This window comes from Elaeis guineensis, chromosome 10 (genome assembly GCF_000442705.2).
Source record: "Elaeis guineensis isolate ETL-2024a chromosome 10, EG11, whole genome shotgun sequence".
NCBI lineage: Eukaryota > Viridiplantae > Streptophyta > Magnoliopsida > Arecales > Arecaceae > Elaeis > Elaeis guineensis.
In genome coordinates, this window is record NC_026002.2 from 27,987,210 (window position 1) to 28,012,197 (window position 24,988).

General features: G+C 37.0%; 2 protein-coding genes across 2 annotated transcripts; one reads left to right on the top strand and one right to left on the bottom strand.

The window, feature by feature from the left end:
* The first annotated feature begins 5,611 nt into the window (after window positions 1-5,611).
* LOC105052516 (universal stress protein PHOS34) lies at window positions 5,612-12,028 on the top strand. Its single transcript, XM_010933347.3, has 4 exons — window positions 5,612-5,871; window positions 5,990-6,084; window positions 8,126-8,247; window positions 11,675-12,028. Exons 1-4 carry the CDS (start codon window positions 5,679-5,681, stop codon window positions 11,760-11,762), a joined length of 498 nt encoding a protein of 165 aa, XP_010931649.1. The 5' UTR covers window positions 5,612-5,678; the 3' UTR covers window positions 11,763-12,028.
* An 8,526-nt stretch (window positions 12,029-20,554) lies between these two features.
* On the bottom strand, window positions 20,555-24,988 carry LOC105052517 (translationally-controlled tumor protein homolog). The gene is made up of 5 exons (XM_010933348.2): window positions 24,819-24,988; window positions 22,149-22,222; window positions 21,715-21,843; window positions 21,444-21,601; window positions 20,555-20,911 (listed from the first exon to the last, which is right to left on the bottom strand). Exons 1-5 carry the CDS (start codon window positions 24,844-24,846, stop codon window positions 20,794-20,796), a joined length of 507 nt encoding a protein of 168 aa, XP_010931650.1. The 5' UTR covers window positions 24,847-24,988; the 3' UTR covers window positions 20,555-20,793.

Genomic DNA, 24,988 nt, shown 5'->3' on the forward strand with positions numbered 1-24,988 from the left:
AGAAACCCTAATTTTAGGACTTGGGGGCGATTTCTTCCTTTATGTCCTACTCCCCTCCCCTTTTGTTAGGTCGGATGGGAGGGTTTCCGTGCGAATGAAAGCGAGCGATGTCGAAAGAGTGCACGCCCCCGTGGCGTGGGAGGGCGCTCTCTCTCTCTCTCCCTCCTTCCTCGGATGTATATTATAGTATTGTCTGATGGTTTCGTGCTTGAAGAGAGAGAGAGAGAGAGGGAGATTTGTTTCTCCAAATGGAGATGAACACTGGGCTCTGGTGAAGGTGCGATGAATCTATTCTTCTTATTTTGGATGGACCCCTTTTATCTTAGGATAAGAAATAGTGTCCATTTTTTCAAAAATTTTCTTGAGGAGATTTTGAAAGAAAATGACGAAGGTGAATTTTATTGCTTGTTTAGGATTTGTTAGGAGAGTTTTGATGGATGATGAAGGTGTTTAACGTTTGATTGTATGAATAAAAATTTGAAATATGAGAGAGAAAAAAGAAGATCTGTGAATAATTTTACTTGAAGGTTGTATTGGAAACTTAGGTTGGACTCAAATTCCATGGATACAGGCATTGACATCTCAGATAATACCAACCAATGAAATTAGCATGACAGCCTCTACCAAAAAAAAAAGAAAAAAAATTACCATGATAGCCACTCCATCAGTTTGCGATTAATGCATTAAAAATTTTTGACCGTATAGAAGGAAAAAGTAATATTCTTTCAATGTAATTCTTCACGGTAACTAAAAAAAAAAAAAAAAAGCAATTGAAGTCATCCATCAGGTGGAACCTTGTTTAGATCGATAAAGATATATGCTACAGTCTTCTGCTAGGTTTTATGGGCTCTGATCCTTTTATCTATTTTAGTCCATGGTTTGATTATCCTTAGATTATCTAAGAGATTTGGTTAGAGCTTAAAGTCTTTCAAGACTTTTATTTACAAATTTTAGATTGATAATCCTAATTATTGAATTATTTGAAAATTTTTATATTTTAATCTTATTACTGAAGCATATTTCATCCCATATAATTTATATTAATTTAAAATAAATGAATATTAAATATATTTTATATAATGATAATAATAATAATATATATATATATATAATGTATAAAAATATTTATATATTTACATTTTGAGCTGAGCCAAGCCAAGCCAAGCCAAGCCAAGCTAAAAGGAGATAAACCTAGCTCTACCTTATTCCTTTGAGAGATCTATTTTTCAAAGTACCATATTATTTTATTAGTATAATTTGGAATTTTCGATATTTTTCTTGGATTGAGAACTTGAGGGATTTTATAGTATAAAACATATACTTTAAGTTGAAAGATCAAATGATATCCGTAACAACTTATCTAATATCCATCATAGCAGAGTAATCATAGATTAGCGACCATTAATCTGATTCTAATCATACATATCTATAACATAATGGGAGGTCTCCAAAACCATCATAACGGTCATTATAATGATATAAGAGTAAGCCAGACTGATCCACCCCGACAACACCTCCAAGAGGACCCATAAAGATGGGCAGGAGAAGGATGCCAGAATATTAATTAGATATGGACTTGGATCCTATGAGTCCCAGAGGAACACTACCACTCCAACAGAAAGGCTTTTCTTTGGTGGAAAGCATGTTAGGTTAAGTCCCCATTATATGCCCTGGGAGTCCAATCAAAGCATCCTAAACAAGCAGCTTGATTAGGTCGCACATCCCTGTTAGCTCTCATCCTTTCACCATAATATGATCCCAAATGATGGCGTAATGAAGGTTTGTCGACTGGAGTCTTATAGATCTCACTAGCTTTCATGATTATTATTGTCTCTTTTTTTTTCTCAATTAAAGCATTATTTTTAATTTCTCTGATTCTATTGTAATGCAGATACCTTAAATCAATATTCACCATCTTGATATCAGACGCTGTATCAGAAAAATTCTATTATAACATCGATATGTGATTCGATATTGCATGACAATATCAATATAGGATAGTACGGTATAAAAATCGATATAGTACATTTCATACCGGATGATATGGAGCAATACGGTATTAAATAATCTGTAGTATATTTTTTTAGTTAAATATTAATGGGTGTCGCCCATCTTTGCTGGAAAAAAAAAAAGGAAAGAAGGAGAAGAAGAAGAGACAAGTTTGTGTGAAATAAAATGTTTGGAGGCATTTCAACATTCACTCATCAAATGAATAATGGTTTTAATACATGTGATGTCATCATCTTAGCAGAATCTATCTGCTGTGTGCTTTTGTTTACTGATAAGAACTATTTGGCAATGATATCATCGATCATCAATGGAGAAGATTCACAGCTATCACCCTATTAAATATATTAAAATTTTCCTTTCTCGCTTAATTCTTTTTGTAATACTGTGCCAAAACATAGGGCCCAACCCAACTTGGGCCTAGACTAGCTGAACCATCCTTTGAGCTCCCTGCTCCCCCTCTTTCCGCTTCTCCGGACCTTTCATTGCATTGTGAAGTTCAATATTGTCATTATAGACTTTGCAATAAGCAAGTATTTTAATGTTCATTGCATCCTAGTTTATCTAGGGTTGATTTTATATATAGAGTTGAACTTATCTGATATCCATGATATTCTATGAGTTTAAGTTAGTTTTAGAACCCTAAATTAGCTTTAAGTCCTAGTTATATTAGGATATACAGGAGTTGTTTGGCTCATGGAAAAAGAAGAGAGGAAAGTATAATCAATGAAAAGAATACAAAGTGGCTTCTATTTGGTTGAAGATTTCAAATGAAGAGATGGAAAAATAATATTTTTATGGAAATATGTTTTTCACCTGCTATGAGAAATCGAAACTTATATGGGACAGTGGGAACCTATTTTCCCCTGATCCAGGAACCAAAGTAAAATTTTTTTAGAATGCTCTTAATCCTACCGGCTTATGTCATTTCTTACTCTTGTACTAGTTAGTTTACTAAGAATGCAAAAGATATTTTATATTACTTTCCTAAGAAAATAAATGCTGCAGGGAAGTATGATCAATGTAAAAATATAAAGTGGCTTCTATTTGGTTGAAAATTTCAAATGAAGAGATAGAAAAGTAGTATTTTTATGGAAATAAGTTTTTCACCTATTATGGGAAATCAAAAGTTATACGGGATATTGGAAATTTGTTTTCCCATGGTCTAGAAACCAAGGTAATTTTTTATTCAGAAATACTCTTAATCATAATGACTTATGTCATTTCTTTTTTTCATACTAGTTAGTTTACTAAGAATGCAAAAGATATTTTATATTATTTTCTTAAGAAAATAAATGCTCAATCAAGTATAAGTCATCTCTAAATGTTATGCTGTATATATCACTTTTCCATGATTAATCAAACTTGTCAGAACTACTCTGCAGATATAATATATCTAAGTATTAGCTTCCTAAAAAATACATTTCGGATGAGTTAAAATTTTTCTTGCGTACCAAATGAATCTACAAAATTTTTGTTTTTTTTTAGTAATTAGCTTTTATGTAAAAGGTCACTATGACCTATTGGATGTGAAGTGCTCTGGTTCATGGTGCATGCACCATTGAAGTGAGATTTTGTGAGAAGCCGATAACTTTAATTCATCTTTTATAAATTATATTTATTAATAAAAATTATTTATTTTCTCTCTCCAAATTTATCCTCCTTAATTTTATTTTTTTCACAATCCTTTTCTACTTTATTGTTGGTGCTTGTTCATGATCTTGGACCAGCCGATCTAACTCCCCGAGTGCTTGTGCCATTCTACATACTATCAGTTAGCATGTGGAATTTTTTATATCGTTTCTTCTACATAGAGCTTCATATAGTTTCTTGACATTGAAAACAAACTCCTAACTAATTCACACAAGGCTTGTCAGCTAAGTTCAACACTGCCGAGCATGGCATGTTTTGTGTCATCATTGACACCTCGAGGGCCGTATGCCAATAAGATTCTATGATGATGGATGTCTTTAGAGATCTAAGGGTTTTATCTTTCTCAAAACCAAAGAGTAGTGTATCAGCTAGTTGTTTCTGTGACAATGTACTAAATTTGCCATTTCTTTAATCAATTGTTGGCACCGCAAGAGTTATACATCAAAGAGGGTTGCCAATGAATGTCCTTGGAGATAAGTGGACGGGCTTTGCTCAAAACCAGGTCCTCTAGCTTTAAGTAATATCTAGCATTGTGATACAACGGTAAACGTTTGCATAAAGTGTACTGGTTAAATAGTTAAGATCGTCCCACAATAATTTATCATTCGAAGTTATATATTAAAGGGCGCAACATATTATTTAAGATGCTAAGGTACAAATAGGATCATCTACTCTCTTTTACAATGTTGCCACAAGACTCCAAAGATACTGATATGGCTGGAGTTGGACGATATTTAGAAACTAAGATGCCGAAAGGATCTTTTGATATCTAAGTTAGTCAGAGCTTAGAAATAGTAGAGAAAAGAGAGAGAATATGGGAGATGGAGTATTCTCCTCCTTCTCCTCTCTTAATTGAGCTTGTTTATCTTAGGATCTTCTTCGTATCAATTTTATATGAAGGTTGAGCTCATCAACTGTTAGTTGAAATATGTAGGTTTGCTAGATTTGATTATTTAGATCGTTCGGTCATGCTCTGGCCATCTATTGGAGGAGGAAATTTCGCTGACTACCTCTGATCAAAGTTGTTAGTCGTTCGTTGCAGGTCTGACCTGCATGATTGGTTGAATTGGTGGTTCAAAATACATGCAAAGTCAAGGTTCCAGACTTGCACTTGGTGCGACTCAACCAAGTTGTCTTGGACACAACTCAAAAAAAGAAGTCGATCTGGTTGATGGGTCACCTCCACGACATATAGCAAATAAACTTTCTATTAATTGATTTACATTGCTTAATTAACCATATTTAGCATATGTTCTCCATTCTTCGACACTTATAGACTGAAATAATTAAAAATGATTGAATTGTATGCCTACTTCAATCAATTTTGTCAATTTTGCCTAAAGCCAAATAACCATTTCAATTTGCGTAAAACTAGCAACACATCCACCATTAGTATCACTACTTTAGTACCAGCATCCTCTAATTCTCTCTCTTAATCCCAATATTTTAATTTTATTAGAAAACACTATATGGCAATCCTTTTCGAATATAGGATTCAATCATGACAAGTGCATGAAAATGAGGACATCAGAATAATAGTTTATACGAACCTAGCAAAATTCAAACAAACTTGTTGAATAAAATAGATTTTCAAAAATGCCAAGCAAGGATAGTATTCTTTCCGTCAGAATTCAATAAGTGGAGACTCTTGACGCTGCCCACTGGATTGCTACTTCTGTGGCCGGCCACGAAAGAGAGAGAAGAAGAACAAAACGGAACGCAGGGATTCTTTTAATACGTGCACCAATGGGAGCCTCTCCCCCGTTCCGTATCCACCCCGTCAAACTACCACAAAACAGCACCACCACCACCACCAGTGGGATCCACCTACACATTATCCGCTGTGGCGTACTGGTCGCATTACTATTTACAGTTCGCCCTGTCTGCTGTTTGCCAAGCCATGTCTCATCCCAGGCCCCACGTCTCCTATAATTTGGCGGGGCCGTCGTCCACGGACGCCTCGCCATTCAGTCCCGAGTTCATCATCAGCCTTATACTTTTTTCCGAGGGTAGAGGACATGGCGGCAGCGGAGGCGGCGGCGGGGAAGACGGTGATGGTGGTGGGGATCGACGACAGCGAGCACAGCTTCTACGCGCTCCAGTGGACACTTCTCCACTTCTTCTCCGGCCGCGGACTCGACCCGCCCTTCAAGCTCGTCGTCGTCCACGCCAAGCGCTCCGCCCCATCCGTCATCGGCCTCGCCGGACCTGGTAGCCTCCTTGTCTCTTCTATGGTTTCTTCCTTCTTCAAGCAGCTTCTTGGTAATGTTTATGGAGTAAAAAAAAAAATGATTTTTTTTTTTTTTTTTTGTTATCTTTTTGGTGGTAGGTGGTGTTGATGTGCTGCCGTATGTGGAGTCGGATCTGAAGAGGATTGCTGCGAGGGTGATCGAGAAGGCTAAGGAGCTCTGTACTGCCAACTCGGTAGTATTAGCTGCCAAAATTTTGTCAATATATTTGCTAATATTTAATTTTTATTGGGGATTTTCCTTAATTTGTTCCCTTTGGATACTTGACATTAATTTCTTTCCAAAATTTATAGTTGGTGGCTACGTATTTGCTAAAATTGAGTAAATTTGTCAAGAAAACTTAAAAAGACTTATTTTATTTTATTTTGTGTGTGTGTTTGGGGGTGGGGTGTGGGGTGGTGGGGGTTAGATGTATTTTTTTGTTAGAACACAGAAACTCATAACCTTGAGTAGGGGTGGCAATCAGATTGGGTCGGGTCGGATATGAGTCAGGTTGGATGCAGATTGGATCAAAAATTCATCAATCCATACCTGATATGTTTATTAAATGGGTTAAAAATTCAGATCTGAATCCGACTTGTTTGCTAAACAAATAACTCGATTCGAGCTGCATAACTTATTTATTAAATAGGTTAAATATGTTAAAAATGCTAAGTGAATTTTTAACGGATTAAATATCTTTAAATAGGTTACATGAATCGGATTAAACATGATAGAAACATATTAAGCATGCTTAAATAGGTTAAATGGATCTTAAATAGGTTAAATGGATCGGATTATAACTCAACCCAATTATTAAACAGGTCAAAATGGGTTAAATGGGCCAAAGATATAAATTTGAACTTAACCTATTTAATAAATAGGTCTAGAATATGTCTAGATGGATTAACCAGTTTATGACCCAATTATGTTTATATAAAACCCAGAACCTGCTTGAAGTGGATCGTTTGCCAGTCGGGTCATAAATTGTGGACCATAACCTTGAACGAGACATTGACAACATTTAGCAATGTTACCACAAAATCTTTTTAAAGACTCATATAAAAGCTGTATGGGTATTTATAGACTTGGATGATGCATTGAAACCTAATTTTTTTGTTAGATGTAATTTTTTGTTAGAACATCGAAACTCATGACCTTGAATAGGGGTGACAATCAGATTAGGTCGGGTTGGATATGAGTTAGGTTGGATGTAGATCGTATCCAAAATTCATCAATCTATAATTGATCTGTTTATTAAATAGGTTAAAAATTCATATCTGAATCTGACTTGTTTACTAATAGATAACTCGATTTGAGCTGCATAACCCATTTATTAAACAGGTCAAATAAGGTTAAATAGGTTAAAAAGGCTAAATGAATTTTTAACGGATTAAATAGATTTAAACAGATTACATGAATCATATTAAATATGATAGAAACATATTAAGCATACTAAAACAGGTTAAACAAATCTTAAATAGATTAAATGGATCGGATTATAACTCGACCCAATTATTAAACAGGTCAAAATGGGTTAAATAGGCCAAATATATAAATTCGAACCTAACCTATTTAATAAATAGGTCTAGAATAGGTCTAGATGGATCAACCTATTTATGACCCAAACCTGTTTGTGTAAAACCTAGAACCTGCTTAAAGTAGATCGTTTGCAAGTCGGGTCATAAATTGTGACCCATAAACTTGAACAAGACATTGACGACATTTAGTAATGTTACCACGAAATCTTTGTAAAGACTCGTATAAAAGCTGTATGGGTATTTATGGACATTGGATGATGCACTGAAACCTAATTTTGCAGGCTAGAACCTTTTGACCACCTAATGCATTCATCGGAAAAAAGCCAGCCTGCAGAACCTTTTACTCTTGATTATTTGAAGTGTTGGCACACAATATGTTTTAATCGGGATCAATGATTCAAGCAGGCAACTTGAATGACTCATCATTTAGTTTGTATTAGTAGGATGAGTATTCAAATTCTTCCAGTATGATTCTCTGCTTTCAAATTTGTAGGATTAAAATTTCAATCTATCAATGCAAAATCTTTGATGGATTGATGGGTCTTCATAGTAGGATCCATAAAATCTATCCTTTTTATTCTTTGATTTTCCACAATGTCCATCATGATTAGCGTGTTTTGGGCTTTTTGAGTAATGATATTAGGAGTGGTGATGGTTTGATTCTTGTGCTTATTTGAACATCTGATTTAATTGCAGGTGGCTGATGTTGAATATGAAGTGGTGGAAGGAGATTCAAGGAACGTTCTTTGTGAGGCAGTAGAGAAACATCATGCAGACATGTTGGTGGTGGGTAGCCATGGCTATGGAGCTATAAAAAGGTCTGGAAAAATCTTCTTTTTTTCTTTGAATTTCAAGTGCCCTTGTTTTGAATAAAAAGGGATTTTTTTTTTTTATAAGGTCTTGAAATTTCAAGTAACCAGTCGAACAACATATTTAGTGCCTTGCTGATATGTCCATTGCGAGGAATCTCGCACCTCATAAAAATGTTTAGACAATTTACTCACTTTTGACAATTTACTCACTCTTAAGATTGATGCCTAAAGTTTTTATGTCCTTAAAGACTTCAAAGAATTGGATCTTGGCCAATACCATTGAACACTCGTGGATCTTCTCTTCAACATTAGATGCTATGTATGCTCACAAGATCAATCAATACTGATTGATTATAAGTTTTGTTGCTCCGACTCTGGATTTCCAGCTGCTTCATCTTCCCCTACCATATTAGAGGATGATTCTTTCACCATGGCCTCCTTGTTTTGCAGATCTTCAAGTGTAGATTCTTTAACTTGTTCTTCATGTGTTATAATCGCTCAGAAACAATTGACATCCCTCTGAATATTACCTGTTGTAGTCCAGTTAGCTTGTTCCTTCAGATTTGTGATGAATGATAAACTCCAATAGAAGTTGTTTTGGCTCAGTAGACCTTCTAGGGATTGAAACCTTTCATCTAACCATGAACACATCTTTGAGAACTCTATAATTTTCACTCTTGCGCACAGAAATGGGTGCAGTTTCAGATCTGCTGAAGGCCTCTTGAAGCAAGTATGTCATTTGAATCTGTTTTCTCTAATGCCAACTTGATGTAAACTTCTAGAAGACTCAAGGCTACATGTTGATCGAATAATAATGAATTCCATTGAGATCTGAATCAGCATGGATAAGAGAAGGATATAATAGATTAAGAGAAACAATAAGAAGAAGGGATAGGAAGAAGAAAGAAAGAGACGAATAGAAAAAGGATCGGCGGCCTACTTTCCCTTCAATACAATCTGCATAACAATTCTGAAAATGTATTGCATAGACTCAATCTCCCTACTTATGACAATAGCAAAACCCTAATGCAAACCTAAATCCCCAAATTACCCTTAGAAGCACCTGGGTGTTGTAGGATGAATAGTCGCATCAACAGCACTGTGACAGGAACATGACTTCTCTAACTATCCATTAAGGTTTCAGAAAAGAAAGACCTCAGTCATAGATTAACACAAAGACACTGAAGATTAAAACTAAACAGAAATAACTTCAAAAACTAAATAGATCTATTCTTGATTTTGATGACCTGCAACCTTTAGATGCGTCATTTGCTTCTGCTGTTTAGATTTTGTCCCGAGATCTTGATGGCATAACTTGCACAGTCCTTGTTGTTGGATTTTCAAACTTGATGATGCAAACCAACATATGTCAATCAGATCATCAGATGATGGCTCTGGGTCTTTTTGATTAACAATTGCATAGCTTTCGATCACCCATCAAATGAGGTACACTGATGGATCTGGCAGATCATCAAAGAATAAATCTTCAAAGCATCAGATCTTGGCCAATATCATGGAACATTTGTGGATCTTCTCTTCAATGATTGGATACTATGCATGCTCACACCAACTTATGTTGCACCGGTCATGGATTTTCAGCTGATTGGCCTTCCTCTGTCATGTTGGAGGATGATTGTTTGACCATAGGCTCCTTATTCTGTAGATCTTCAATCCTAGGTTGTTCATCTTGTTCTTCATGTGTCATAATTGCCCAAAAACAATGGAACTCCTTACAAATATTACCTATACATTCTGGTTAGATTCTACCTTCAAAGTTTGGTTGGATGATGAAACTCGAATAGAAGGTTGTTTTGGCTGCAACACAGCTTTCAGGTGTTCAAACGAGAGGTGGTAATTTTTGACACGATATGTGAACACGACATGAAACCGACATAAACAATGCGAGTTCGGATTGAAAATGGGTCGACACGATTAAAACTCGCAAAATTCGGCAGGTTCGCGGGTCGAATCCAACCCACCTAACCTGTTTAATATTTTTTGTAAAATTTTTAAAAGACAAGGTTGTTTTTGAATGCTCCAATTCTGGGCAAGCTTGATATAAGTTGTGGTGTTTGTTGTGTTTTTTAAGAAATCATATGTAATTTTAATGTTATGTAAGAACTGTTTATGGATTTTTCATGGTTATGTTAGTATGGATGGATGGATTTTTCATGTTATTTTGTTGCCAGTTGTATACTTGTATTATTATATTGTTTGCATTGTTATTAAATTTATTGAAACATGTGTTTTTTTTTTTTTTTTGTAATTACACAATCGTATCATAAACGGATCATGTTCGTGTCAACCCGACACGACCTGTTTAATAATCGTGTTTATGCGGGTGACCCGTTTATTAAGCAGGTCGTGTGTGGGTTGCAAATCTTGACCTACTTAATAAACGGGTCGTGTTCAGATTTAGCTTATAGGGTTCGTGTCGAAAATGAGTGGACCCGTTTATGATTTGTGAACATGAATTGCCAGCCCTATTCCACACCTTTCATCTAACCATGAATACTTCTTTGAGAACTCCAGGATCTTTAATTCTTGTGCACAGAAAAGAGTGCAGGTTCAAAGTTGTTGAAGGCCTCTTGAAGTGTGCTGCTCGCATCTGTTTAATACCAAACTTGATGTAACCTTGTAAAAAATTGAAGGCTACATGTCAATCAAATAATAATAAATTCAATTAAGATCTGATTAGATCTGAAACAATATGGAGAAGACAAGGTTATAATAGATTAAGAGAAAGAACATGAAAGGGATAAGGAGAAGAAAGAGGAGAAAAGAAAAGGGCCATGACCTACTCCCTCTTCAATAAAATCTGCAGAACAATTCCAAGACTGCATTACAAACACAGAACAGGAAAAGTGCAAAACCGTAATGCAATCCTAGTGAACAGTATTGCTTCAGTCATATGACTTATTCAACTATCTATTAAGGCTTCAAATGGAGGGATCTCAGCTGTAGATTAACACAAACCCACTAAGGATCAAAAATAAACAGAATTAACAGCAAAAAGTTAAAAACTAAATAGGTCCGTTTGCAAGTTTGATGACTTGCAACTATTACATGCATCATTTCCACAGTTCTTGTAGCATCAGATATCATTAGCAATATGTGATCTTTGCAGAGGCCTTTAGGGTTATGGTAAATTAAATTGTAAAAGTGAGTTTCCTTTATTTTCTTTCCCACTTAGGCTAGATGTGCAAGAATTTTTTATCCAATTGTAAGCATTTGGTTTCTAAAATAGTTAAACCAGATATGCTCTGATGAAAACTCAATGCAAAATAATGCTTGTCTCAGTAATTATCTTTGTAGTGGATGCAGCTGCTTTATTACATGAGATTTAGGGTTAATGTAAAAAAAAAGTATGCATCATCTATATTTTGCTCTTATTAATTCAACTAATTTGGATGGCCTTTGTACTTAACTGCAGGACTGTTTTGGGAAGCGTGAGCGATTATTGTGCTCATCATGCACATTGTAGTGTGATGATAGTGAAAAAGCCCAAGCCAAAGCATTGATTAATCTGATTGAAAGATACAAGGAAAACAAAAAAGTCTTCCACTTGTTCTGAATATGTTTTTACACAATAACGCATTGACAATCGAAAGTCCTTCGTATGTCTTTATCTCAGCAAGCATTTTATGAACTTTCTGTAAGGTTCAGAGTATATGTTGTGAGTAAATACATATTGATGATGTGAAATAATGCAGTTATTCTGAATAATCATCACAAAGGTGTGAAATATATTTTGTGAAATAATGTTTGTTTTGTGGATTTTGCTTAATTTTCCTGACACTTGTGGTCCACTTGTTCCTGCTAGAGGATGCAGGGCACCTAGGCTATATGCTCTACTGTAATTACAAATTTGTGCCCATCAAAAATAGCAGAATAATTTGTGTTTAAGTTAATAGCAAGTGGGCAAATCTATATCTGTCCATTTTGATGGGAACATTACTGTAACCTTGATGGTTTCCTGGCTAATATCACACATGGCTAGCTATTTATTACTTGGCTTTCTAAAAGAAATCTTGATATAAGTTGTGAAGCCTGTAACGGAAGTTCTATATGCATCTTGTTTCCAGAGAAAAAAAATCTGATTGGAATTCATGTTACCGTTTATGGTGATTGGTGCATCAATTAGCAAGAGCAATTTAATGAGTTTTTATATTGGCCATGCTCTAAAAAGGTATTTCCCTGGCATTTATACACTTTTGTGTAAAGCATAGATTTAGCAATATAGTGCTTTTTTTTTCCTTAAAGAACACAGTGGTTATTAGCTCCATTTTGTAAAATTTGAGTGTCCATTCTTTTCATAGCTCTTAACTAAACTATATTAGCGAGTCAAGTAACACCATTATTTGCTATTCTTGTCTACTAGTTTCTGCTATGGTGGTCACTAATAACATCTTAAACCATGTTGATAATTTAATATACGTTCCAACCCCCTGCAGTGATTTTGGATCATGACTGTTATATGACCATGATGATCAATCCATCACATATGATAGTTTTAAATCTGATGGGATTTGATTCATGAACCTCTTTATTGCATTTGGATCCGACAACAAGGTGCATGAACTGCCTCCTACGTTGATACACCCATCCTTCACCTTGAGCCTATAAAGAGCACCTGTAACTTGCTTTCTGATAACGTCCATGGTGGAGGGTTAAAGTGTTCACAGATTTTTGCAGGACCTTCAGCCATGGTGGACCCAAGAAGACAGATCTATGAACGGTTCATGAACTTGCTTTTGATCCATTTTCCCCGAGGGTCTAGTCATTCCCAGTACCACTTGTCAATATATATTTCTTGCCGGAGAGCAATGTTTTGTGACTCCAAGGCCTCTACCCCCTCCCATCACTTTCGCAGTCATCCGATAAATTTTGTCAAAATGATAGTAAAAGTTTCCTCTCTTCAATTGTTGTGCCACTATTGTACAGCAAGAAAAACTTGCATGGCTCTCTGTCAAGAAAATCTACCACATTTATGTCGAGGTTTATGCCTCAAAGATAACAACCGTGCTTTATATCTTCTTGATCTTTTCATATTTCATTGATATAGTCCTTTATTCCAAGATATATTTCTATTTTCTTTTCCTTCTCCTATTTAATAGTATTTACTATTTTGTTCACATCTCATATGAAAGTAACTGCAGATAACTATGACTTCCATCTGGTTAAAATTATTGTTATTGTTTTTGTGATCAATAAATATTCTCTAACTTTTGTGGGGTATATGTTTTACCTCTCTACCAAATTAAAAAAAAAAAACTTTGAGAGGTATATATATATATTTTTGAAATGAAAAGGAAAGTTACAGGCACTAAAGATGGGGATAATAATAGAGAAACAAAACCAACATTATAGGAATTCTCAACATTGCTGGCACTTTTTAAGTCACCTATATTGTAGGTGTTGTGATATCACCTGCTTTAATACCACTTATTGGAGATATCACATGCTGTGATCCACTTATTGGGGATATCTGGTCAAAACACTATCTCCATAGGACCTTTTCGATACTATGCATTACAGCAGAAAAAAAAAGAAATAAAACAGAAACACAATCAAATACGTGGATCAACCAAAAAGCTCGCCTCCATGAGGCATGCAAGCTTTACTATGAGAAAAGAGAAAATTATAAGAGGAGATCACACTCTCAACTCTCGTATACCCAATCTCTCTCACATAAGAAACTTTTCCTTATAAAAACTCTCTCTAAGAAAATCTCCTGAACCCCTGAAGCGACTGCTGTCTACTGCCTGACAGTCTATCTGAAGCACCCCTGCCTCTGCTCTTTGACGGCTCATCTCAATCTGCTGCTGCTCTGGATCCTCGGTCGAACACACCACAGGCCATCGTTGCTATCTGTTTCGCCACATGACCCTTTAAAGCCCTAAAACCCTTCCTGTATCAGAGAACTACTTTTGATCAGACTCTAGATACTTTACGACTGTCCGATCAGCACCTCAAGTCTCCTCAACCACTCGATCATGCTCGATCAAGCTCCATCAGACCTAGATCACGCTCGCAAGCCATCTGCACCGTTTGATCGCATGCCAGATTGGATCTCAGTCATCCGATCTCGTCCAGTCCATGCAATAATGCCGTGGATCGTGAGAAATGACTTCAAAACATCTCCGATCCACGGTGGACCGTAAGAAACTCAGGAAAAATACCCGTCCGATCCATGCAGATCCTCATGGACAGTTGGTCCATGCATCGTGTGTGGACCGTGTGAGAGATCCATGCGGGCCGTACCTGCATGCGCGCCCGCCTGTGCCTGGGCCGCGTGCCTGCACGTCTGCGTGCTGCCATGCGCTCGCTCCACCGCTCCGATCTCCATGCAGACTTCCTTCGAGTGTAACTTCTTCATTCGGACTCTGTTTGGACTGATCTTAGGTTCATTGGACTCCGTTCGTCGTTGCAGATCTTGCTGTAGGCTCAGTGTAGACTGAATCTTGAGTCATCAAATCCTAATAATCTCCATTTTGACTCAACATTCGGTCTCCTCCTAACTCTGAGAGATTTTAAATCTCCTCACCCCCATGCCTTGGAGCAATCATCTGTTGATCATGGATGGACAAATATGGGAGTCGAGCCAAGCCACTCGCTCCCATCTCCATCGTATGCTGTGCTCCTCCTGATCTGAGATCTGCTCGGGGTATCCCCCTACGGTAATAAAAATCTTACCCTGCGATATCACCGCTCATCCTCGCGAATCTCATGTCTCATGCTCGATCCATCTCCACATGGAGCTCCGCCTCGCTCCGAGCTCCTCCTGACTTCTGAAGCTCTATCTCGCACTGAGCTCTCCGTTAGGTAGTAATATCTTCTCATCCTCTTCTTTCTCTCCAGAATAACCCTATCGCCGTGCATGACCTTCAGGATTTCTCCACCAGCTACCATCCTGTAACCTCTCGAATCCAGTATGCTCAGTAAGATTTTGTTTAAAATTGGATATGTATCGGATCTTCTCCAATCTCTTCACAACACCATCATGTGTCCTCCAGTTGACCATCCCGATGTCTCTAATCGCACAGCTCGATCTATTCTACAGATAAACAGTGCCCTCACCGCTCTCCGAGAGTCAAACTGCTCCTCTCTGCAACATGCATGATAGGTGCGTGCAGAATCCAAAATTTACTGTTGGAAAAAAGTGGATACCTCATCAGATATCTTCAGGACATTATCCTCTGACTCGCTACTGACCGTCGCTGCAGTAGCCCTCGTCCGATCTTTGAATTGAGAGCAATCTCTGGCTAGATATTCCAACTCATCATACTGGTAATATCTGATCTTGCTCAAGTTTCTCATCCTAGACTTGGACTGCATTCGTCGCGATCTCCTGTCACTCCGTCTGCCACCTCCTGCTCCTCTAAAAATCGCCAAAGCTGAGCTGCTACATGAGCTCGAAGCTGGGTTCTTCTTTCTGAGAACTTCATTCTGGAGAATCACCATAGTGACCTCGTCCATCTTGATGGTACTCTTTTTCACTAGAAGAACAATCATCAAGGACTCATACGAAGGGAGAAATGATGCTAATAAGATCAACACCCTAATCTTCTCCTCAACTTTCTCGCTAACGCTGAGGAGGTCGATAAAGATCTTTTGGAAGTGGCTGAGATGCTCCTGCACGTTCTGTCTCTTAGTCATCCGTGGTTGGTAGAACTGCTTTTAGAGGAAGAGAGTATTGGTGAGAGATTTCGTCATGTACAACTCCTTAAGCTTCGACCACAGCACCATCGAAGAAGTCTAATCAAGCACATGGATGACCACCTCATTTGCTAGGTACAAGTGGATCATACTCATTGCCTGCATCTGAAGCCGCCTCCAATCCTGCACCTTTATGGTAGTCAGCTTCTCTTCGTATAAGAGAGCATCGATCAATCCTTGCTGGATGAGCACATCCTTCACTCTTGCTTGCCACAAGGAGAAATTACTCTTTCCATCAAACCTATTGATCTCTACTTTGATTGAGCATGTTTTCTCCATCTTCAATCTTAATCACCACCATCGCAATTTGCACCCTGGTACCACCTTGCTCTGATATCACTTATTGTGATATCACCTGCTCTGATACCACTTGTTTGGAATATCATCTACTCTGATACCACTTGTTAGGGATGTCTGATCAGGATACCATCTTCACAAGATTTTTTTGATATTACGCGTTGCAGCATGAAGAAAAAAGAAACAAAATAGAAATACAATCAAATACGTAGATCAGTTAAAAAGCTCACCTCCATGGGGCATGCAAGTTTCACAATGAGAGAAGAGAAAATTACAAAAAGAGATCACACCTTCAACTCTCGTATACCCAATCTCTCTCTTACAAGAAGCTCTCTCTCATAAAAGCTCTTTCTTTAGGAAGACTCCTTGAACCTCTGAAGTGACTACTGTCTGCTGCCTAACAGTCTGTCTGAAGCATCTCTGCCTCTGCTTTCTATCGGCTCCTCTCGGTTTGTTGCTGCTCTAAGTCCTCGACTGAACACACCACAGGCCACCGTTGCTCTCTATTTCGTCACAGGGCCCTTTAAAGTCCTAAAATCCTTTCTGTGTCAGAGAACCACTTCTGATTGGACTCTAGATGCTTCACGATGATTAGCACCACAAGTTTCCTCAGCTGCTCGATCGTGCTCGATCAAGCTCCATCAGACCTAGATCACGCCTGCAAGCCATCTACACCGTCCGATCGGATGCTAGATCAGATCTCAACCATTCGATCATGTTTGATCCATGCAATAGTGTCGTGGATCATGAAAAATAGCTCCAAAATGTTTCGGTCCATGATGGACTGTAAGAAACCCAGGAGAAACACCCGCTCGATCCATGTGGATCCCCATGGACCATCGGTCCATGCATCGTGCGTGGATCGCGTGAGAGCCTGGACCGTGCCTGCGCCTAGGCCACGCACTGCACCGCTGCACATGCTAGCTCCGCCATGGCCTCTGCTAGCCCGCCGCCGGCCTCCACCGTTTCGATCTCCGTGCAAACTTTCTTCGAGTGTAATTTTTTCATCCGAACTTCGTTCGGACTGATTTTGGATTTGTTGGACTCCGTTCATCATCTCGAACTTTGCTGTGGGCTCAGTATGGATTGAATCTTAAGGTATCAAATCCTCACAATAGGATGGTGGCCCAATGCTTCATAAAGCATTGAAAAAGCATCGACAATGTAAGTGTAGAAAAATATTTTTTTGATGTTCCTTGTTTGCATCGTATTTTTTAGAGAATTATGCTTTTAAACATCTTTAATGGATGATGCTTTATAAAATCCCATAAATCTTATAGATAAAATCCAAAGGGACAACAAGAAAAAGTATAGTAAATGGCAAATACAAAATGATTATGTTCTAATTAGACACTAGTGGCTTTTTTTGGTGAGAAACTTTACAATCGAGGCGATCCACCAATGGCTCGAGAGAGGAGGAGATGGAAATAATTAGGGTGGACTAGTGACATTTGGGGGAGGAGGAGGAGAAGGTGGGGAGGAGTATGCTAGTAGGGAGATCAAAGCGAATGATACTTAGGAGTGGAAGGATGATGAGAAGAATAAATATGCTAGCGTAGAACTCGAAGAGGATGAGGAGGAGCAAAACTTGGGCGGATAATGAGTGGACGCTTGGCAGAGGAAGTAGCCGGATGAGGAGTAGTAGGAGGAGGAATAATTGGACCTTACGAGGAGCAGTAGGATCGGAGATAATTAGAGCTTTGATGGTGGAATTAGGGATATCCAAGGGAGGAAATGGGATTCTAACGATGTTGTAGTTTTGGCCTCCAATGGCACTTATGAGTATCATTTTATTCAGTTATAGGAATGACATAGCTTAGCATCATCTAATTGGTAAGATTACCGACACTCATTTAAAATGCATTAGAAAATTCACCTCTTAATTTGCTAATGCTTATAAGCATCGTTAACCGCCCATGCTTTTAAAAAATATCAGTAGGTTTTGGCATAGTGGTTTAGCTATTGATGCCTTTCCTCGGCATTGGTAGATGAGATTCGAAAAAATATTTTTTTTTGTAGTGTAATAATTGTTAACTTGATTAGCACATCTTCAATAAGTACTTGGTTGGCTCCTAAGTATTGCTCGGAGAAAGAGATAAATAGATAGAAAGAAGCACCATTTCTTTCATTTCTCTAATAATTAATTATACATAAAGAAAATTAAACATTTGCCACTCAGAGGCACTAAAGAGATGTTGGATAGGATTTATGTTAATAGGAGAATATAGGTTGATTATAGCACCATATATAACTTCTAGACCACTAATGGTGTTATATTCTTTTTAACATCAATAATTGTAGTTTAACTAATTAATCACAAGATACTAAAATTATATTCTTGAGTATGCGCTCTGCAATTACAAAGTTACTCTCTAAATTAGGGTAGAAAAAATAAAGTTGACGAAAATATTTTTCTGCTCAAGTAAGAACTTTTGAGAAATGAAATTAAAATACTGTTACACAACTTCTAGAGGATAGCTATAGATTGTGCCACTTTCGAAATCAGTCATGTCTACTGAGAGACAAATAAGACAGCAAACTAGATCACTTCTTTTCGGGCCAAGCATTGCAAAGGGTGTTTGTAGATGGAGGTGGTGGTTGTTCCTACCGCTCTTTATGATATTTTTAGTTTCTGATTTTGTTGGATATATTCATACTAGATGTTGTGAATATTTCACCTTTTCTTTGAAAAAAAGAAATAAGATTGTAAATCTCGTACAATTTCTTTTAAAAACTTGTTCTAAAACTTAAATTTGAAAATAAAAGGAATGTCTCCAAATTGAGCTCTTAGTGGATAAACTAGGAGAAGGGCATGGCAATGAGGGTGGAGTTTCTCCTTAACGATATTAATAGAGCCATTATAACAAGAAAACATCATGGAGAGCTTGTTAGGTGCAAATGAAAAGTTTCCTAGACTCATTTGTATTGGCTTGGCATTAGTAGTTCACACCACACTCTTGAAGGCTTGGTTGTGGAGGAGGTCATAGCTCAAATCCTCGGTATTATTGTTTAAAAACTTATAATTGTTATGCAACTTTCAATTCAACTACTTGGTACCCTACTAATTTTTGGAATTCATATCAATCCCTTCATGCCCAATGGCAAGAGAGTTTTTGGTGCATACGCTACAAGATCTCCATAGCATTACTCTCGTAATAAATCATCAATTTTATTTTTCCCTTCAAAAAAATAGTACTAGCAAAAATCTATTTAAAACTAGTTTAACAATGATTATCCTATGATTTCTATACATTTTTTAAACATATTGTGGACAATATTTTTGTTTCATTATAATCGTGCCTCTTATTTGATCCTTCCCGGATTAGAGCCTCACATATAAAATCATATTTCCAATTTCGAGGTTTAAGGTATTTTCTTACCATATCTATCTCATTCCTCACATTTGCACCGTCTCCAGCATCAATTCCCCCAATAGAAACTACCAAAAAAGCTAACCATCGCCCTTCTATTTTTAAATACATTTTCTCGCTCTTAAACACTTGCTGTTCTTAACAGTTTGATTGCAACAGTGCTAATTACATAAGCTGTACATTCACAAATATTTTTACTATGATAATTTTTTATGAGGAAAAATAAAGTAAAAAGATGTAGCTTCATGATTTGTGAGTCAGAACTCTTTGGTTAGCTTCTCAACATGATGTACGTAAAGCCTCCACCATTGCTCTTATTGATGGCCCTAGCAACCAAGCTATCCGTTCCTGTCATAATGCAAGCTCTTTCATAGAAGACTTTCACGCTTAAACTTTCAATTAATCAACCAAATAACTCTATAATATTTCCATACAAGTAGAAAAGCCTCAACTAAATTTTTACTACGGACTAAACTACTCTGTAATACATTAATATTTTTGCGTACATAACAGTCAGAATTTACATAAATAAAACCATAAAGCAAGTGTATGTTACATTAAGTTCACCCTAGTTGGAGGTAGCTAGCAGTGCAGATGGCACGCCTTCAAAGACCACTTAGAAATTTGAAGTAAAATTTATCCCCTTTCCTAGCATCATGAGAATCTCACTATCTATGGGAACCAGATTTTACTAGCCACATCCAGCAAACAGAGCACCTGCATTTACCTTGCAAAGAAAACTGCAAATATCCAAACTCATACTTTAGTCTTCTTTTGAAAAGTATCCAAATATTTTAGCATATGATTGCCCTTGGGATAGACATTTGTAATACAATGAAGACATGGTCGGTAAGAGCTGTATTCCAGCAACTATAGAGAACACAGATATCAAAATAAAATTAACGAGTCTCGTTCAAATGAATAAATTAAAAAAGCAGCACGATACTTTATTCCTCAAACAGTACTTAATATTCCATTAAAAACTCATTAAAACACTCATAAGCAAAACTCAAACAAGTACTTATTTAACCAATTAGATTAAAAAGGCGCACCCAAAAAAAAAAAAAAAAGTTAACGCAGCATAACATAATAGGTCTTCTGGCAGAAAGACAAGGCAGTACTATTTAACTAAAAAACATCCCCTTCGGGATTGGCAGCATCATCCTTAGCACTTGACCTCCTTCAATCCATAGGCAAAGTACAAAAATGTTGGATCAGTGGCTCCCTCCTTGTAGTATGCAAAGACCAAGCTACCATCATCATGCAAGCTCTCACCCACAAAACTGCCAAAGAAACATTAGCTTGTATGGGTCACCGAAGCGTAACAAGGAATTTATTTGAGGTCCAAATGTCAACAGGGTAAAATCCTAGAAGAGAAACAGTCCAACTTTCACAACTGAAAAGATCAAAGTTAACAAAAGCATGACACACGCTTTCTGCTTGGTACCATCCATTCTGCTAGGAGGTTGGTGCCTTGCCCTCAAAAAGGCTGGTGTATCTAATGAGTTTTATAAAGAGATATGAATGCATAACATCTCATGAAAATTCACGTCCTCATGGCTGCGAAGATTCAAAGAGTGACAAGAAAGTCTGGCAAATTGATAGATCTTATGAAAACTTAAATAAAAGGGCAAAAAGTTTTGGGTTTGTACTTGCTGTTATACATTTGCTCCAATTAAGCCATAAAAGAAGAAGTCTATGCCATAAAATTTGTAACAGTTGACAGAGTTGACAGAGTTTTGCATCATCCATACAAGAGATGATATAATGTTACATACTACATCAAATTTGAATAAATAGAAACTTGAGACTTACAATTGTAGGTCGCTGAGCTTCGAGAGTAAATACTTGGTAGCTCCCTCAATGTGCTTTTTAAAGAGCTCCTGCTTCTCCTCATCCAGCTTGGGTGTCAAAAGCTTAATATAACGCTTCATATAGGTCACAAATTGCTTCTTGTCAAAGGCAGGTTGTTCCTGTTAATAAATGATATTATAATGGAAAACCAAAGACACTTCATTATAGCTTTGACCGGCAGATTCCAGAATAAAGCTAATAAAAGATCTTAACCCAAGAGAAGAACATTAACCTGAAGGCGGAAGGTGTCAACAATATCAACCACCTTCTGAGCCTGATCATCAACCCCTTCATCTTCTTCACCACCTTCAGCAGAAGGATTAGCACCAATGTCTACATTTACAGCTCCTTGAACAACCCACTGTTAATCAATCAACAATACTATATATTTAAGTTCCTGGAGATTTTCGTATGACACCAAGTCACCAATAACATTTTTGAATTTCAAAATTCTTATAGCTATTGAATAACAATAGTTCACAACCAAACAATCTAGGTATGCAATACTTTATTCAGATATATGATGAAAGTACACAAAGCCCTGAGGAAGGAAAAAAGAGGCTGTTTCAGCCCTGAGGAAGGAAAAAAGAGGCTGTTTCAGAAACAAACAAGGATGTGCATAAATGGCATGCTTAAAAGGTATTACAAGTAGCTAAAAATACTAACCTTCCCCTCAACTTCCCACAGCATTCCATTTTCGATTTCTTTGTATGGGAACGAGTCTGAGAGGAGCTCATCACCTAAAAAACATTAAATTGATCAATTATTTGTTGGCTGGCATCAAATCATTAAAAATATCAGATCAGGAAAACATAGGTTCAATGCTACGAGCATGGACATGGTAAAGTATAAAAGCCATGGAATGGATAAATACAATATTGAAAGGACTACAGCAGTAAAGAATCAACAGAAAGAGTTAAAATTTAGACATACAATCATAGATTCAATAAATATAGTTATGGCACAACAAATCAAGAAGTTGTTAATCCTTTGGGCATGTTGAAGAACCAAATAGGCAGATCTCAATCCAAATGGGCATATCCGAATGCCAAGTCAGGTTTTACTACTCATATAATTGAAATCAAATTTACATTAAGATTCTGTGTAGAAATGGTGTCTCATGCTGATTGAATGCTTTCAAAAAGGACAGATTACTAGCTCAAGAGAGAACAACACATAATCAAATAAGGTTCACACAACTGATATCACATTCAACCCTTGCCCCATTCTGACACATCTTCTCCTTCAAAGACTGCTCAAATAAAACGTGATAAAGATGTACCAGAAAATCCTAACCGTTTCTCTCAGAATAAAGTAAAAATATAGCTGACAAGGGTAAGATATGCTGAGTGACTAAATTAAACTGGATCATACATAAATATAAAAATTTTCATTACTTATTTGAGCACTTACATGTTATGCTTACGTTTATTTCACATGTAATCCTGCATAAAAAACAGAGATGAATTTGCCCTTTTATAACTCCAGTTAAACATTGTTGTTAACAGTGCCACGTTATAATGCAAAACAAATCAAGTTCAAGATAGCTTGTAACACCTACTTAAAAGCCTAAGTTGTGTTATATGACGCCCACGTCAGAACCCGCAAAAACTATAAAATTCCTACATAGTGTGCCTTTCTGGTTATCTCTGCCAGCATGTTATCGTTTAATAGATGAACAATGATCAAAGGTGATGAAATCAAGTAGATTCACACACAAACTGAGGCTCCTGTAACATTGACCAGAACTGACACAAGCTCAACCATTTTGTCAGCTTCTATGCTAAAATGTGCAACTATTTCATCAGTGCGCACTTCTCCAAAATACCCAATGGCCTTATTTTAGAGGACCTTCATGATTCAAACCTATATCAACTACAGTCAGACTGCCTGCAATGCCATACAAACATCCATTTCTGACTCTATTTTCTTTTCTAGGGATATTATCAGTCACCACTCCAAAGATTGTAATCACTCTACCAGCAAAATGCATCCTCGTCATATATGATGCCATCTGCACTTCTATATCAGTAGCTGTTTAAACCATTGTTCTTTCAAATATTAATTGAACATCAGATCTGAAATTTTTTATACTACAAGGCTACCTTGAATGTACTCGATTTGTTAAATTTCAAATTTATAGATAACACATAAGATGGGTGGTTAAATGCATAGAAACACAATTTAGGGCCTTGAAGCAATCCAATTTCCAACCACTCAAGAAGCCCAAGCGATCAGGTGTTATAACAGTAAGCTTTAAGTACAAAGAATCAGGTTGTGGCACAACTTTGTATTTTCCTAAAAATTTTCAAGTCCAAAACACATTAAGGTGTGTACATGCAGTAGTAGATACCAGGGCTCTTAGCTAATCGGACATAAGTCACACAAATGAACAAACAAACACATGTTTCAAGAGCTAGGAATGGTGGGGGGATGGAAAAACATATCAGCTTTCCAGTACAAGAGTTCCTGTCCTATTTTGAGAATCATGACAGCGCACCAACACCATCCTGCACAGCTCACTTCCTAGAGTACTATCCAAGTGATGGTGGAAGGCTAACCATATGCAGTCTAGTCTCATCCTAACAACCTAACCTGTTTGAATTGTTTTGATAGCCCATCTATATGTGGCCCCTTATACTATACACACCCGACAACCATTCCTAGTTTTCCATACATAATATATACCGACAATTCTCCTTGTGCTCTTATATATGCAAGTATTATCATATTCAACTGAAAAATAACAATCTTATCAAGCATGCACATGCATAATAACGACTTGATACACATGAGCCAGTCCCCAAGAACAAAAAATAAAAAAAGAAAAAATAAATAACAACATATACAAAATTAGCTCGATCCAAGAAAGCAAGATCCAGTAAACATTGCACCAATAATAAGCAATATAAAGTCAATAAATCTCCATCCGGCAACCATAACCATCATACAACTACTTAATTTTTTCCCATCAATTCAAACAAATACAATCATAATCTGCAACTCTACAATCAACAAAAAAAGACTTCACCTCAAAAGGTAACGCCCATCATTATTACCACCAGTAGAACAAAAAATCAGAAAGGTAAACAAAAAAAAAAAAAAAAAAAAAAAAAACTACTAAATTATTCCAGTAACCCAGCTTAAAAACGACACATATTAATCCAACTAGACACTCAAACACCAAAATTTCACACGTACCCTACCGATATCTTTTTTTTTTTGAGGAAAAAGAAACTAATTAACTCCTGTGCTATGCCTCCTACCCGAACTTCCTAACGAATCCAAAGCCAAAACTTGAGCAGAAAACAATCTAAGAAGATATATCTGCTATACCTGTGAGCAAATCCTGGTAGACGATCATGGTTCCTCACCAAAGAATCGAGCAACAAACCCTAACGCTAGAGCACCGAAGAAGACTGGGGAGAGACAGGGAGAGAGAGCGCGAAAGCGGAAGAGGAGGGGAATCGGACAAGACTTGTTTCTGCGTCAGCGGCAGTTTAGGA

Coding starts and splice junctions, on each gene's coding strand:
- LOC105052516 (XM_010933347.3), top strand. CDS start 5,679: ATGGCGGCAGCGGAGGCGGCGGCGGGGAAGACGGTGATGGTGGTGGGG. Junction 5,872..5,989: donor CATCGGCCTCGCCGGACCTG/GTAGCCTCCTTG, acceptor TTTTGGTGGTAG/GTGGTGTTGATGTGCTGCCG. Junction 6,085..8,125: donor AGCTCTGTACTGCCAACTCG/GTAGTATTAGCT, acceptor ATTTAATTGCAG/GTGGCTGATGTTGAATATGA.
- LOC105052517 (XM_010933348.2), bottom strand. CDS start 24,846: ATGATCGTCTACCAGGATTTGCTCACAG. Junction 21,844..22,148: donor TGTGGGAAGTTGAGGGGAAG/GTTAGTATTTTT, acceptor ATTGATTAACAG/TGGGTTGTTCAAGGAGCTGT. Junction 20,912..21,443: donor AAGCTCAGCGACCTACAATT/GTAAGTCTCAAG, acceptor TTTCTTTGGCAG/TTTTGTGGGTGAGAGCTTGC.